The sequence below is a fragment of the Pseudonaja textilis genome, chromosome 2, assembly GCF_049901715.1.
Source record: "Pseudonaja textilis isolate UNSWEBS1 chromosome 2, rPseTex1.2, whole genome shotgun sequence".
NCBI lineage: Eukaryota > Metazoa > Chordata > Lepidosauria > Squamata > Elapidae > Pseudonaja > Pseudonaja textilis.
Window position 1 is genome coordinate 129,503,760 of NC_141991.1, and position 12,837 is coordinate 129,516,596.

The 12,837-nt window shown below is 40.1% G+C and overlaps 1 protein-coding gene across 1 annotated transcript in view; it reads right to left on the reverse strand.

The window, feature by feature from the left end:
- Positions 1-541: 541 nt before the first annotated feature.
- Positions 542-12,837, reverse strand: part of LOC113447306 (uncharacterized) — a 43,427-nt gene continuing 31,131 nt past the window's right edge. The window contains exons 4-9 of the mRNA XM_026717407.2: positions 11,975-12,070; positions 9,214-9,381; positions 8,520-8,645; positions 6,947-7,167; positions 5,867-5,922; positions 542-5,602 (exon numbers count right to left, since the gene is read on the reverse strand). Coding sequence (XP_026573192.2) covers positions 3,666-5,602; positions 5,867-5,922; positions 6,947-7,167; positions 8,520-8,645; positions 9,214-9,381; positions 11,975-12,070 — 2,604 coding nt within the window. The 3' untranslated portion in view covers positions 542-3,665. The remainder of the gene's footprint in view (positions 5,603-5,866; positions 5,923-6,946; positions 7,168-8,519; positions 8,646-9,213; positions 9,382-11,974; positions 12,071-12,837) is intronic.

Here is a 12,837-nt window from a genome sequence, read left to right on the forward strand (position 1 = left end):
TGTCACTTCAGCAGCTGCCGCGCGGCACTCCGCTGCGCTGCGCAAAGCAGCTGTGCTTCAAAAGCAGGGAATAAAGGTGAGTCTGTGAGCCCGGGTTGGTGGGCGGGCCCAACAGCAGAGCGGTGGAGAGAACCGGTTCACTCTCCCCTGCTCATTGGCGCTACTGGCTCCGTAGAACTGGGCCGAACCGGTAGAATACCACCACTGATGAGAATGGCGCAGAAATATCACATATTCTTTAAACCATAACTGGAAGGGTTTGTTGACCAAAAACCTCATTGTTTAGAAGTGCCCTTGACTGTTATGGGAATGAAGACCTATTTAACATCTTGGTTTAATAAAATCATTCACCTGTGCATCTATGGTATTTAAATAACAATACAGAGGCATGAATGTCTGATCCCAGTGCATAGAAATGCTAGCTATAACGGGCTTTAATTTTAGCGCACGTAGGAAAGGACTATATTTCGGTAAGACCAAAATAATTGCTACAAATATATTATTTTGTCAAATACCAAAAATATCACCAGATAATAATTTCTGATTTTTCATTTACTACTTCCTTGTTAGCACAATTATGATTCTCAATTACAGTTTATACACAGGTATTAAAACCCTTGCTTTAGAAATGGGCGAACACACCACTATGGATCCTTACGATAAAGGCAACTTTAAACACTACATTTACTGTTTTCTTTACCAAGATTAAGGAATGTGAAATAACCATCATTAGGACAATCACACAACTTTTGTGGCCTTTTTCTCTCCTGATTTCCCACATGGTTGATTGCTTCCTCGGTGCAGTTTCCTGACTTCAGGTTGCATAAAGTTGCAAGGTAAGTTAGTTTCACAAAGTGTCATTCTTTCATCATATTTGTGTTGGAACCATTCTTCCCCTTCTTCAGCTTGTTTCTGTACTGCATGTTTGGTCAGGGAGATGTTAACAGTGGATTTATTTGATCCCGAGGAGTCAAAAACTACTTGAAGACATGTAAACAACCAACTAATCAGTCCTATATATGTATGCATAAAATTGCAGTTGCTTGTTATTAGTTCCCATCATTTGATCTAGCTTCATCTGTGACTTTAGGACTGCCCAGGTTATTATACAGTTCTGTGTTTCTATAACCTATACATCTAATACTGGGAATTGCATTCCCTTCCATGGCACACAAGACAAGTAAACTACAGAAAGGTAAGATATCAATTAGAGGTTTGTGGGATTGTAGGAAGAGAATTCTGCTAATTTATGGTAGCAAAAAACTCAGAAGTAATCAAAGGGCCTAGTGCAAAAAAAGCCAATTATTCAGCCATTTTGTTCAGCAATTGAAACATTCTCCTTTTTGTGGATTCTAGCACTAACCTGACTCCTCTTTAGAAGGCCAGATCCTGAAGATGAAACTCAAATACTTTGGCCATCTAATGAGAAGGAAGGACTCACTGGAGAAGAGCCTAATGCTGGGAAAGATTGAGGGCAATAGAAGAAGGGGACGACAGAGAATGAGGTGGCTGGATGGAGTCACCGAAGCAATAGGTGTGAGCTTAAATGGACTCCAGAAGATGGCAAAGGACAGGAAGACCTGGAGGAATGTTGTCCATGGGGTTGCGATGGGTCGGACACAACTTCGTAACTAATAACAACAAGAAGAAAGCACTACTTTTGGCCATGTTTGCCTATTAATTGGCTTTCTTACATTTATTCCAAGCCCCAGTTATCTTCAGGCATCCTTAATCTAACTGTCTGAACAGCATTGGGACACAGCCCCATTTGCTGCATAACATCTGGTGGAATCACATGTGTGGTTTGCCCTGGCCAAATGGCCAAAATGTGATACAATTCCTGCTCATGTCAAACATCATGGATGGCTGATTAATTGATGGAGAACTGGGAGACAAATGACATTAATGCAACATCTGGAATTAAATATAAATAACGGGGTTTTGTAATTAAATATAAACAACTCTGTTTTGGAAGTAGTGCATTTTCATCAAATTCAATCCTACAACAAACCTGAGACTCAGGCCCTTAACTTTTGTACCATCACAGATAGGAATAAGAGGATGAAGAAATGTAACTTCTCTTCCAGCCAGCTCAACCAACTAATCTATGGTTAACCTGTATTTGTAATTTCTTAAACATTCTTTTTAGCTCTGATCACCAGATGCCTAATCCTTGAATATCAGCACCCAATTTCAGCTTTATAATTTCAGTTATAGTTTGAAAATACAAGAAAAGGCATATGACTATCTAGGTTTATATAAATATATAAAAAATATTCACCCACCTCTTGCCATGTCCCCAGAATTACACCATGCTAGCATAAACATAATGTGGTTGTATTTTGATAGTCAATAGGAGCTGAATTTGGACAAAACTTCTTCAGCTTGTTTTCAACTAAACTTTTTTCATTTTCCCTCTCCTCCCTATTTTGCCTGCAAATTGCTATACAAAACTATAAGAGTTAAATTATTGTTATTAATATTTCTACCCATTTCCTAGCCACACATTTACCATCACTGAAAAGCAAGCATGAGATTTCTTTTCAATTATCTGCAGCTGAAATGCTATCAGCAGTTCAAAGGCTTGAGTGAAGATTTAAATTTGAGACTGTATTCAGAGGTTACAATCAAAGATAAAAGGATGCAAGGCACGGGATTGTACAATGATCAGGCAATGTACTGGATTGCGCTTATCCACCTGCATAGGTGTGCAAATAAACAACCTATGGGACTGCTGAGGCATACAAGACAAAACAGATTAATAACAGACTCAGCTTAAACAGCACTTTTAAGAACTGGTTTTTGAGTTTTCACTGCTGGTGTCCACTAAGGTTCGTGAAAGCCTTCTGAGCAAATGGAATTTTTTTTCCTTGTCTTTAAGAATTCAGTGGATCAACTCAAAAAGAGGATTCTTGAAATCAGTCCAAAGATCAGCAGTGAATTAGACTAACTAGCTTCCATCTAATAAGCTTTCTTGCAAAGCATCATGCTATTTGCTTTAATGTATATTTAAATTTTGGTATAATATATGTAAACAACAGAAAAAGTACCACAAACAACATATAGTAAATAATACTGGTTAAAAATTATATACTGTTGGCTTATGTTTTGTACTGGTAGCAGTTAACATCTGTACTACAACTGCAATATTAGTCCCCTCACCATATAGTATAGCATTAAAAAAATGAGTAAAGTTCTGAACATGACTCACAAATTATAATAGCCAAAGAAGATTTGGGTCAGCATCTTCAAGCCTGCAGAATTCTGAGTCTTATTGTTACATTGATAACAGAAACCTTTTTATGGAATTCCCATCCACAATCCATGAGTCTTTAGATGAACTTAAGCTTCTCGAATGTGGTATTTGATTCCTATTCATGTGTCTGTGAGACACTTACTTTGTGAATGGTAGTGATATAACAACAGTTCACCAGAAGAAAAGTACTGATACACATCAGAGCAAACCTCAAAGGCCAAGGTAATGGGATGTGAGGATGCTGGCCTTTCACTCATTTCTGTTGTCATGGCTTATACACGGATTATTCATTGAAATTTGTGTTGCTGCAGCTTCTAGAAAGGACAACTTCAGACTGATTTTCTCTTTCACCACTTTGGCCTTTATAAATTCCAGATGGGGAAAGCCTTCCACTTTCAGAACTGTGACTTTAATTTAGGCCGCTTTCTGGAACATCTTCAGCCTTGTCAGTTTCAGTTCTTGGGTGTGATGTAACTGCACATGTATAACTGTAGTTTCTAGAAATCTTGCCCCCTGGACATTTTTCATTTTCTTTGTCACAACCAGTAGCCTCTTGAGTATCTCTGCTTTCTTCATTGGAACTTCTTGATAATAAATCAGCTGCTTTAAAGCTCTCACTTTCTCCACTGTGACTTCTAGAAAAGCTAAGTTCGGCAGCATCTTCCTTTCTTCTGTGTACCTGAATAGGAGTAGAGGTCTCTACAGGACTTATATTATCACTGAGATTTCTAGAGAAGCTGCCTGGTTGCTCATGTTCAATTCTGGAATGACCAGATGGTGAGATACCTTCCTTTGCCTCCTTTGCACTTCTGACATCAAAATCTGGACAACTTTTATCCCCATGACTTTCTTTGATTTCTTTACTCTGGTCTTTCACAAGATCAGCATCTACAAATCCTCCTCTTCTGTTGCTTTGACCTCTGGAAGAACCACCTTCGAAAATGCCTCTGTTGAGTCTAGAAACCACAGCTTTTACGAAACCTTCACTTCCATCAGCCAGACTGCTAGAATAGTCAGCTTTATCAGGAACACTGTGAGGTCTAGCAAAAACACTTTGAGTTAAGCCTCCTTTTCTGTTGGTGTAGACTTTAGAAAAACCACTCTCTGATTTGCTTTTTCTCCCATATACAAAAGGGCCAGGATTGTTACCTGGGATGCCTGTATTCTCTGTTGTGTGGAGTTCAGAAGGTTCAGGCAGTGGAAGTTCTTCCTTTCTGGGATTAGGATCTCCTGAAATATTACTTTCCAAAGCACTTTCTCTTGCATTACTATGAATTTTTAAATCTGTCTCCTCACACAGATCTTCATCTACACCAGTAGGACTTCTGATGAACACACTGTCACTTAAAGTTGTACTTCTTATACTTGGGGTTCTAAAGCCACCATCCTTTGAGACAGTTTTTTTCTCACCACTAGGGCTCCCAGAAGCACTACCCTCTAAGTAGGCTGTGTTATTATTACTGGGGGAATTAGGAAGGTTGCTCTCCTGTGTACCTTCAGTGTGGCCTTGACTAAAGATAGTATCTGCAGAGTCTTGACTTTGGTCCCTTTGTATTTTAGAAGAGTCATCCAATGAACTATTTCTGCTGGCCTTGCTGTTGCTTTCAGAAATGCTTACAGGGACTCCACCATCTTCAGTGCTCCTTGTTTTAGAAAGTATAGGTCCAATAAATTCTTCATGGCTGCCTCTAGGTTCAGGTTCATCATTCTGGCTTCTAGATAGGCTGACCTGTGAGAGGTCCCTGCTTATCTCACTGTGAGTTCCAGAAATGCCACTTTCAAGGACCCCATCACCTTCAGTATTTGTGGTTGTGGAAACAGGTTCAGCATATCCTTCATTTTCATGAAGATTTCTGCATTCATTTTCATCACTCTGGCTTCTAGAAAGCCAGCCTTCTATATAGGACGCGCTAGTCCCACTGTAACTTCTAAAAAGGCTGTCTTCTGAGATACCACCACTGTGATTTCTAGCAAAAGCATTCTCTGCAAACTCTCTGCTTCTTTGGCTTGGAGACTGGTAACCAACTGGTACGCTTTGTTTTCTACAACTATGGTATCTACATCCAGAGGAATTACTGCTTTCGCCACTTTGAGTTCTGGAATATTTGGAAGACATAAATTCTGCACTTATATGACTTGGACTTCCAAAATCAGAACCCTCTTGGATATTGTCACATGTTCCACTGTGGGCTTTGGCAAATAGAGTCTCAGTCAGGGCTTCATTTTCATTGGGACTTCTAGAAAATCCAGTTACCAAACTGCTTCCACTATGGATCATTTTATTTGTCAAATCTTTTGCTCCTGATGCCACATCTGGGACATTTGTGATGCCAGAGTCAGGTAAAACTGCAAAGGCAAAATACAAAACAGTTTTTTTTTCCTTTTTAATGTTATTTTCTATTTTATTTTTGCTTTTAGTACTCATACACCCGAATTAATATAATTTTGAAGAGCATTCCACAAATTTTTGATATTGTATCCCACTAGCTTTGCATAATCTCAGCTCATTCAGTTCTTCAACATTTTGGAAAACAAATGTGATTTGAACAATTGTTGGATGCCTTTTTAAAAAAATGATCATTTCAAAGAAATATTAAATAACAAACTTACAGAGCTTTGGTCTGGAGTAGATTTTGCTAATGAATGCAGGTGATGGAGACTCCATGCTGTGATTAAAACAACAACAAATTAGCTCAATGTTACTGTAAAATACTGGTTTTCAGAAGAAGCATATAGCAATATAGGCAAAACTTAAAAATAAGGAATTTAGGAACCTTCCTAAATTCTTGAAACTTTGAGGGTTACCATCCTAGAAAACTAAACAGTTCCTAGAACAATGGATGCTTGATGCCAGGATAAAAAAACCCTGTTTCTTACACTGACACATCCTTAAGAATTGCAGATATATATAAAGAATATTTGTCACTGGCACCTCCTCCTTTTTTTAGCACTTAATAAAATAGTGATAGTAAATACAAAGCTCTTTGGAACTCTTCAATCTTTAGAATTCCAGTGAACAGGCAACTCTGGAATTCTAAGCACCCAGAAGACTGTTAATATTTGTTAAATGTATTAACTACCAAACCTGTGCAAATTGAAAGAACTCTCTTCACACTAACACCACACAAACACTAAATTCATTCTTTGACTTAAAAGGAACCTGGATTAGATTAGGTCAAACTTCTGATTTAATGATCAAGGATTTTAGGATTCGGAACATTAACTGTATCTAGTGTCAGTATCTAATGCTAGAACATGCAGGATCTAGAATGTTAGTTCTTCAGGCAGGAGATACTAGCTATACATCATAGTGTCTGTATCAAAGAAACTATAGTTTTCTCAGAACAAGAAGTATTATAAACCTGCCAAATGTTTCAATTTTCCTATTCAAAATATGAATCTGATGTTTGAAATGCAATGTTGCATTCTGAATATTTTTTTCTTTAAATTTTCACATTCATGCACCATAACTCTGTTGGTATTTTCTGATTTTTTAATTTAATTTTGATGTTGAAAAAAACTTCCCAGTATGACATGCCATAGGCCTCAGATGCTTAAATACTGAAATAATTTCTGAAGGAAGTTCAATCACCCAGGAGAATTTTGAACAGATATTTTGGAGGCAAATTCACCTAAGCTCTGCTTTCTTTTCAGTCTATATAGCCAGAAGCTTCAAATAAACAATTTTACCTGATTTCTTCTCCTTCTACTAGTTTCCTGTAAGTGAGAATCTCAATGTCCAAAGCCAGCTTGGTATTCATTAGCTCTTGATACTCCTTAACCAACTGAGCCAAGTCTTGCCTGGCATTATAAAGGGCATCTTCCAATTTTGCCAGTTTTGCTTTGGCATCGTTGAGGGCTGTTTCTCCTTGTAGACCAGCATCTTTGATGTTTTCCTCTAAATGTAGACACTAAGTAGACAGAACATCACAAATAAGGGAAAAAGCTTGTCTCAAACCCCCTATTTCGCTTCTTTCTTCCCATTTGAAATAAATAAAAAGTCGAACTGGGAAGGAGACAAAAATGTCTTTACTCCTGCATGTCAGTCCTTTCAGTAGTAGATATAAATTGTGGCATGTCTCCAAGCACACAGTCATAGAGAAATGCCTGCTCATATATCTTCACCAGCTAATTACCACCACTTGCAATTTTCCTTTATTACCCCATAAACTTTAATATACAGGAATAGTTTGGTTGTTGCTATTAGCTTGGATAATCATCAAATTTGAATACTTCTAAGCCACACAGGAAAAGGAAAAACATACATAATTATATTTCTTAATCAGACTCTATATCAACCACACCAAGTAAATAAACAAAGCTGAGTGGGCAAACATAGCCAGATGAGCTTCCCGGACTTAAATTCTCCAGTAGTAATTTCTATCTCCTTTGTTCTTTGAGATATTAATATTCAAAAACTTCTGTCATAAATGCAGACATTTCTGTCTCTCCCAGCCTGGTTTCTGCCTAGTGTTTTGGGCTACATTTCTCTTCAGTTCCAGCACATCTGGCTGGGGATGATGGAAACTGATAGTTATCATATGTGTCAGCTCACTTAAGGGAGTAGTAAATTTACTAAGATAACAACATGGTACTTACTGTATCATGGCAGCCTTAACATGCATAATGAAATTCATACAAACCCAAATTAAACATACCTATACCTACCTATTCCTAAACCTATTCCTACACCTATTTATTTATGTTTCGTATTTCTTAACTGCCCATCTCCCTCAGATATATCTATACTTATACATAGGTGAGTGTACACACAGACACTCTTCTGAGAGCCAGTTTGGCCTAGTGGTTAAGGCATCAGATTAGAAGCCAGGAGACTCTTAGTTCCAACCCCATCTTAGGCACAAAGTTAGCTGGGTGATCTTGGGCCAGCCACTCATTCTCAGCCTTAGGAAGAAAGCAAGGGCAAGTCACTTCCAAGATCTTGCCCAGAAAATTACAGGGATTAAGCCAGGCAGTTGCCAGGAGTCAACACTGACTTGGAGGAAGTAAAAAAACCAAACAAATATATTCTCATGTGATTACAAACACTTTCCTGTTCTTGCATGAAAACTTTCAAAATGAGATGAAATAACCAGAACTTCATATAATGTATAACATATGGGATCTGGGTCATGTTTATTTTATTTTTAGGTCTTTTCTTTTTACGTCTAGGCTATTGTCAAGAGCATAGGTTTCATTTGCATATTTCTATGTATTTGGGGAGGGCTGTGATTTTGTAATATTCTACCAGTCACATTCTTACCTGGCTTTTCAGAGAGACAATGCAAGACCTCAATTTTTGGATCTGTATATTTAACTCAGCAATCACCCTCCGGTCATTAAGGAGATGGTCCCCATATTTAGCACATAACTCTTCTCTTTCATTCAGCTGAAGGACAGAATTAAAAGAATATTACATACGGTAACGCTTCCTGTCCCCCTCCTCTTGCAACATCCACAGCATGGAATATAAAATCAACACCCACTCACCCACAAACCATTATTTTGTGATCTACAAGGGCCTTATTCACAAAAGTAAAACTCCCTCCCTTGCGTATCTGGAACTCTAGACTCAACATGCCCAGACCATATGCTAAAACAATATAATGAAACGCTTTATATCTGAATATTATTTAATTTTCTGCTTTCTTTTTAGAGTTCATATGAATTTTCTTATTTTCTTCTCTGTTCTCATTCTTTGCCTCATTATTATATTTAATCCAGATTTTTTTTAATATCAGTTTTTATTTCTTTCTTGACCTTGCTGAATCTCTTTGTTATATTTTCTATTGGTCTCCATTTTCTATTTCTTTGTGCCATGCTTTTAAGTTCAGTTAGGCATGGAGGGCTGTGGCAAAACCAAACATCTATAAATTATTTTCCTTTTCAGTGGTATTCAGTACAACTGAGGTTCACAAAAAGTCCTTTGGACAACTTTTAATGGTACATGAACATACCTTGTGTCGGGTGAGTGCCTCCAATTCTTCCCAGCTTTTCATAGCCAAATATTCATACTGAGCTCTCACATCCTCCACAATCTGGTGGGGATCAGGCATGTATCTGTTGTTATCAATCCCCAGCACAACTGAAACATCTTTAACCTGGGACATCACTTCCTCAAGCTCCTAGATCAAAAGGCTGAGATTAATATGCAAATCATACATTAAGTTTATAGTGGTTAGATCTTGCAACTCAGCACTGGAAGCTCAACTATGAATGGATATACTTTCCGTTAGGAAGTACTTTTGTTGCACACACGGATATGGTGCTGCCTCTGTTGACCTCGGCGTTGGTGGGGCACTTCGTATCGGGAGACCTTCCGCCACCATTGCTTTCCCTTCTCTCTGTGCTGCCGCTGCATTTAGAGCAACGCCACGGCGTTTGGCACAGCCACACGGTATTTGGCGCAGCCATGCATGGCCAGCCAGTGCTCCTCTCTGCAACTGGAGCCCGGTGGAGACATTCGGCTTCAGGCGCTCCTGTTGCCACCTTCCTGGGCATCGTTCAAAGGCAAAGCCCATTCTTTTAAAAACGACGCCCTACTACTAGTATGACAAAGCCTCCCCTGCCCAAGAGGGCAGCCCAACCCCACTTGGGCAGGCAAATCTCCAGGGGCCACAGTGCAGGATCGGCCCACCCCAGGAGAAGCACCCAGCCACCATCCCTGCCTGGCGCTGGGCAGAGTGCGAAGAGCTTTGCTTGGGGTGCCCAGTGCAGCTGACAGGCGGGCCCTCCTGCCCAGCGGCAGAGCTCTGGCCAAGGCAGTGAGCACCTCCCTGCCGGGCCCTCTGCTCATCCCACCAGGGCCACGCCGGAGCCGGGTGGGCTGGGCAGAGCCGGAGGAATGAGCTGTGGGTACATGCCCGCCTGCCAAGCGAAAGGGCCGGGCCGACCTGAGCTTGGATTCCAAAGTCCCTCCAGCCCGACCCTGAAGGGGCTACTGGGAGAGGCTGCCCGAGGCAGTGATAGCACCCACCGATCCGCGGACAGGGAGGCGAGGCAACAGCAGCGCTGCTTCCCTGGCCAGCAGGTCCAGTGGAGAGAGCCCAAAGCCGCCCATCCTTTCCATCCCTCACCCAGCCTGTCCCCGTCCCCACACATCTCCAAATGCACCGGCAGCTCCAAACGCTGCAGTCTCTCCTGGTGGCCCCTTGGGAAGGGGACTTGGGAGGGACTTGGGAAGCCAAGCTCGGGTCGGCCCAGCTCTTTTGCTTGGCAAAAGAGAAAAAAACTTGGGATCAGGGGAATATCAAGACACTCTTGAAGTTCTTATGGAACACTAAGCAGATACTCCAATGTAAGTATCATATACAGACACAGAATTGGATATCTATGGAGATTCTCAGTCATCCAGGTTATGGTTGTGCCAAAGGTACTTTTTTCAAGAGGCAACTGGACTTTCTGTTTTTTCCTTTGAAGACGTTTCACTTCTCATCAAGAAGCTTCTTAGATGAGAAGCAAAATGTCTTCCAAGAAAAAACAGAAAGTCCAGTTGCCTCTTTAAAAAAAGCACCTTTGGGACTAACAGCTGGATACAACGAGACAGGGCAGCAAATTACCTCTGCCAGTAGTGCTTTTAATTCTAGCAGCTCAATTGGGTAAGAATAAGGAAACCCTTTAATGCAACATAAAATGGAAAAAGGAAGAAACAAGCATAGAAGGGAAGCCCACGTGCACTTCTTAGACAAGCAATCAACAAGCCTGCCTCCAGCATTTTCCCTTTATTGTATTTAATGCAATAAAGCTTAGGTGATTGTAGATGAGTTCAGAGGCCAAGGCAGGGCAGTGAACCATTCTTGACAGAGATAAGAGGGCTGTAAAGATGGGGGAATTTCATAACGGCTTGTTTTAAGAAACAGATCCTCAAGGCTATGAGAAAGAAGAATTCCAGTCTGATTATGTATATACTGTATATCTAGATCAGTGAAGGTGAGAGGGGCTGAGCGAGTACCAGGGGGTTCCCTACTGAACCAGGTGAAAATAATTAGGATGTGTAACAGATGTAATTGCACACTAGGTGCACTCAGGAATGCCTGTGACTGACACAGATTACTGGTTCTTCTTCTTCTTAGGTGCCACCCTAGCTACTTCATGTAACTTCGAATTAAGTTAAGATACGTGTACAAGATATTGCAAGTTACACTTGATCTGGCATGTGATGAAGCTAATGATTAGCAGAAAGGAGGACAGCAATCCAGTATAAAAATAATAAAAGAGTGGGAGTTGATTCACTTTGCACATGCTCCAAGGCACAAAGCCTGAGGAGCTCTATGCAGGTATGAAAGTTTTCAGCTCCTTCTCTGAAAATCTGTATAATTGTCACTATATACTTTGTTTTTCTATTATGTCAACAATCTTTCCAAGCTTCAAATATTTATGGTAAGGTGCTTGTGGGAGTACACGAAAGGGAGGGGATAAAATCAGGCGGTGGGGGAAAGCAGGTCTGCTATTTAATTTCCCAATGTAGGTCAGTTCCATCTATTTTTAGGGCTGGTGATGTTCTTTGCATCTAGTAGTACAAGCAGCACCGGTGTGCAAACATACCCTTGGCCTTCATGGAGTAAGTGCCCTTTTCCCTGGGGCATGTCCAAAATTCAAATAAGCAGTGTTCGTTAAATGATGATCATACCAGCTGTCAATAACTTAGATATTAGACATTTACTGCAAACTAACTCCACTCCAGAACGTTCCTTCTCTCTTTCTCTCTCTTTTTCTTACCTGCTCATGGATGGTATTCATTAACTCCACCCAAGCATGAAGTCCACTTAGTTTTGATTCCAATTCTGTCTTGTGGAGAAAGCCATTGTCCAGGTCCTATGGATTAATGAAGATCAGAGAAAAAGAGTTTGCAACTGTTCACTTTAATTGGAGTTTTTGACATAAATTTCACTTTCAAGAAACGGAAGGAGAGAGTGTTCTTTGCAGGATTAGCATTCTGCCACTGCCATTTGAAAACAGCATTTGGTCAGAATTTTTGATTTTAATTGAGAAAAATCTCTGCCAATGGAATTTCCTTGAGATATCTTCACAAAATGCTTGTTTTCCCCATTGGTAATACAGCAATTATACAATTTAGAAACGAACAGAAATGACCTGAGTCTTCTCTTTCTATAATTGCCATTTTGAAATTCAGGTGATTTAGGATCATAATTGAGCATGGACTTATGGTCCTAAGTCATAAGTGGGGTCACCACATGACCAACCTGATTTTACACATTTTTGATAAACAAATCTGCAGTTGTTGAACAAACTAGCATCTTTTGCTAGAAATTTGAAGTTAAATGCCATAAATTGCATGGGACCATGGGACACTGCAAACATATATGTGGCCCATTTGCTGATTACCCAAAATGCAATCACATGATTTTGTGCGGGGGCTGTCAAATCTGAATGCTTTTTAAGGGGGGGTTCTATCAGAACTTCAAACCATCATTAAACAACTGTCATAAGTCACCATTTATATTGATGTCTGAGAGGTTAGAGGTTGTGGATTGGATTTTTTAAAAATTCTGAATACTGTCTTGGGGCATATCTGCTAGAGCAGGGGTGTCAAACTCAAGGCCCACAGGCTGGATCCAGCC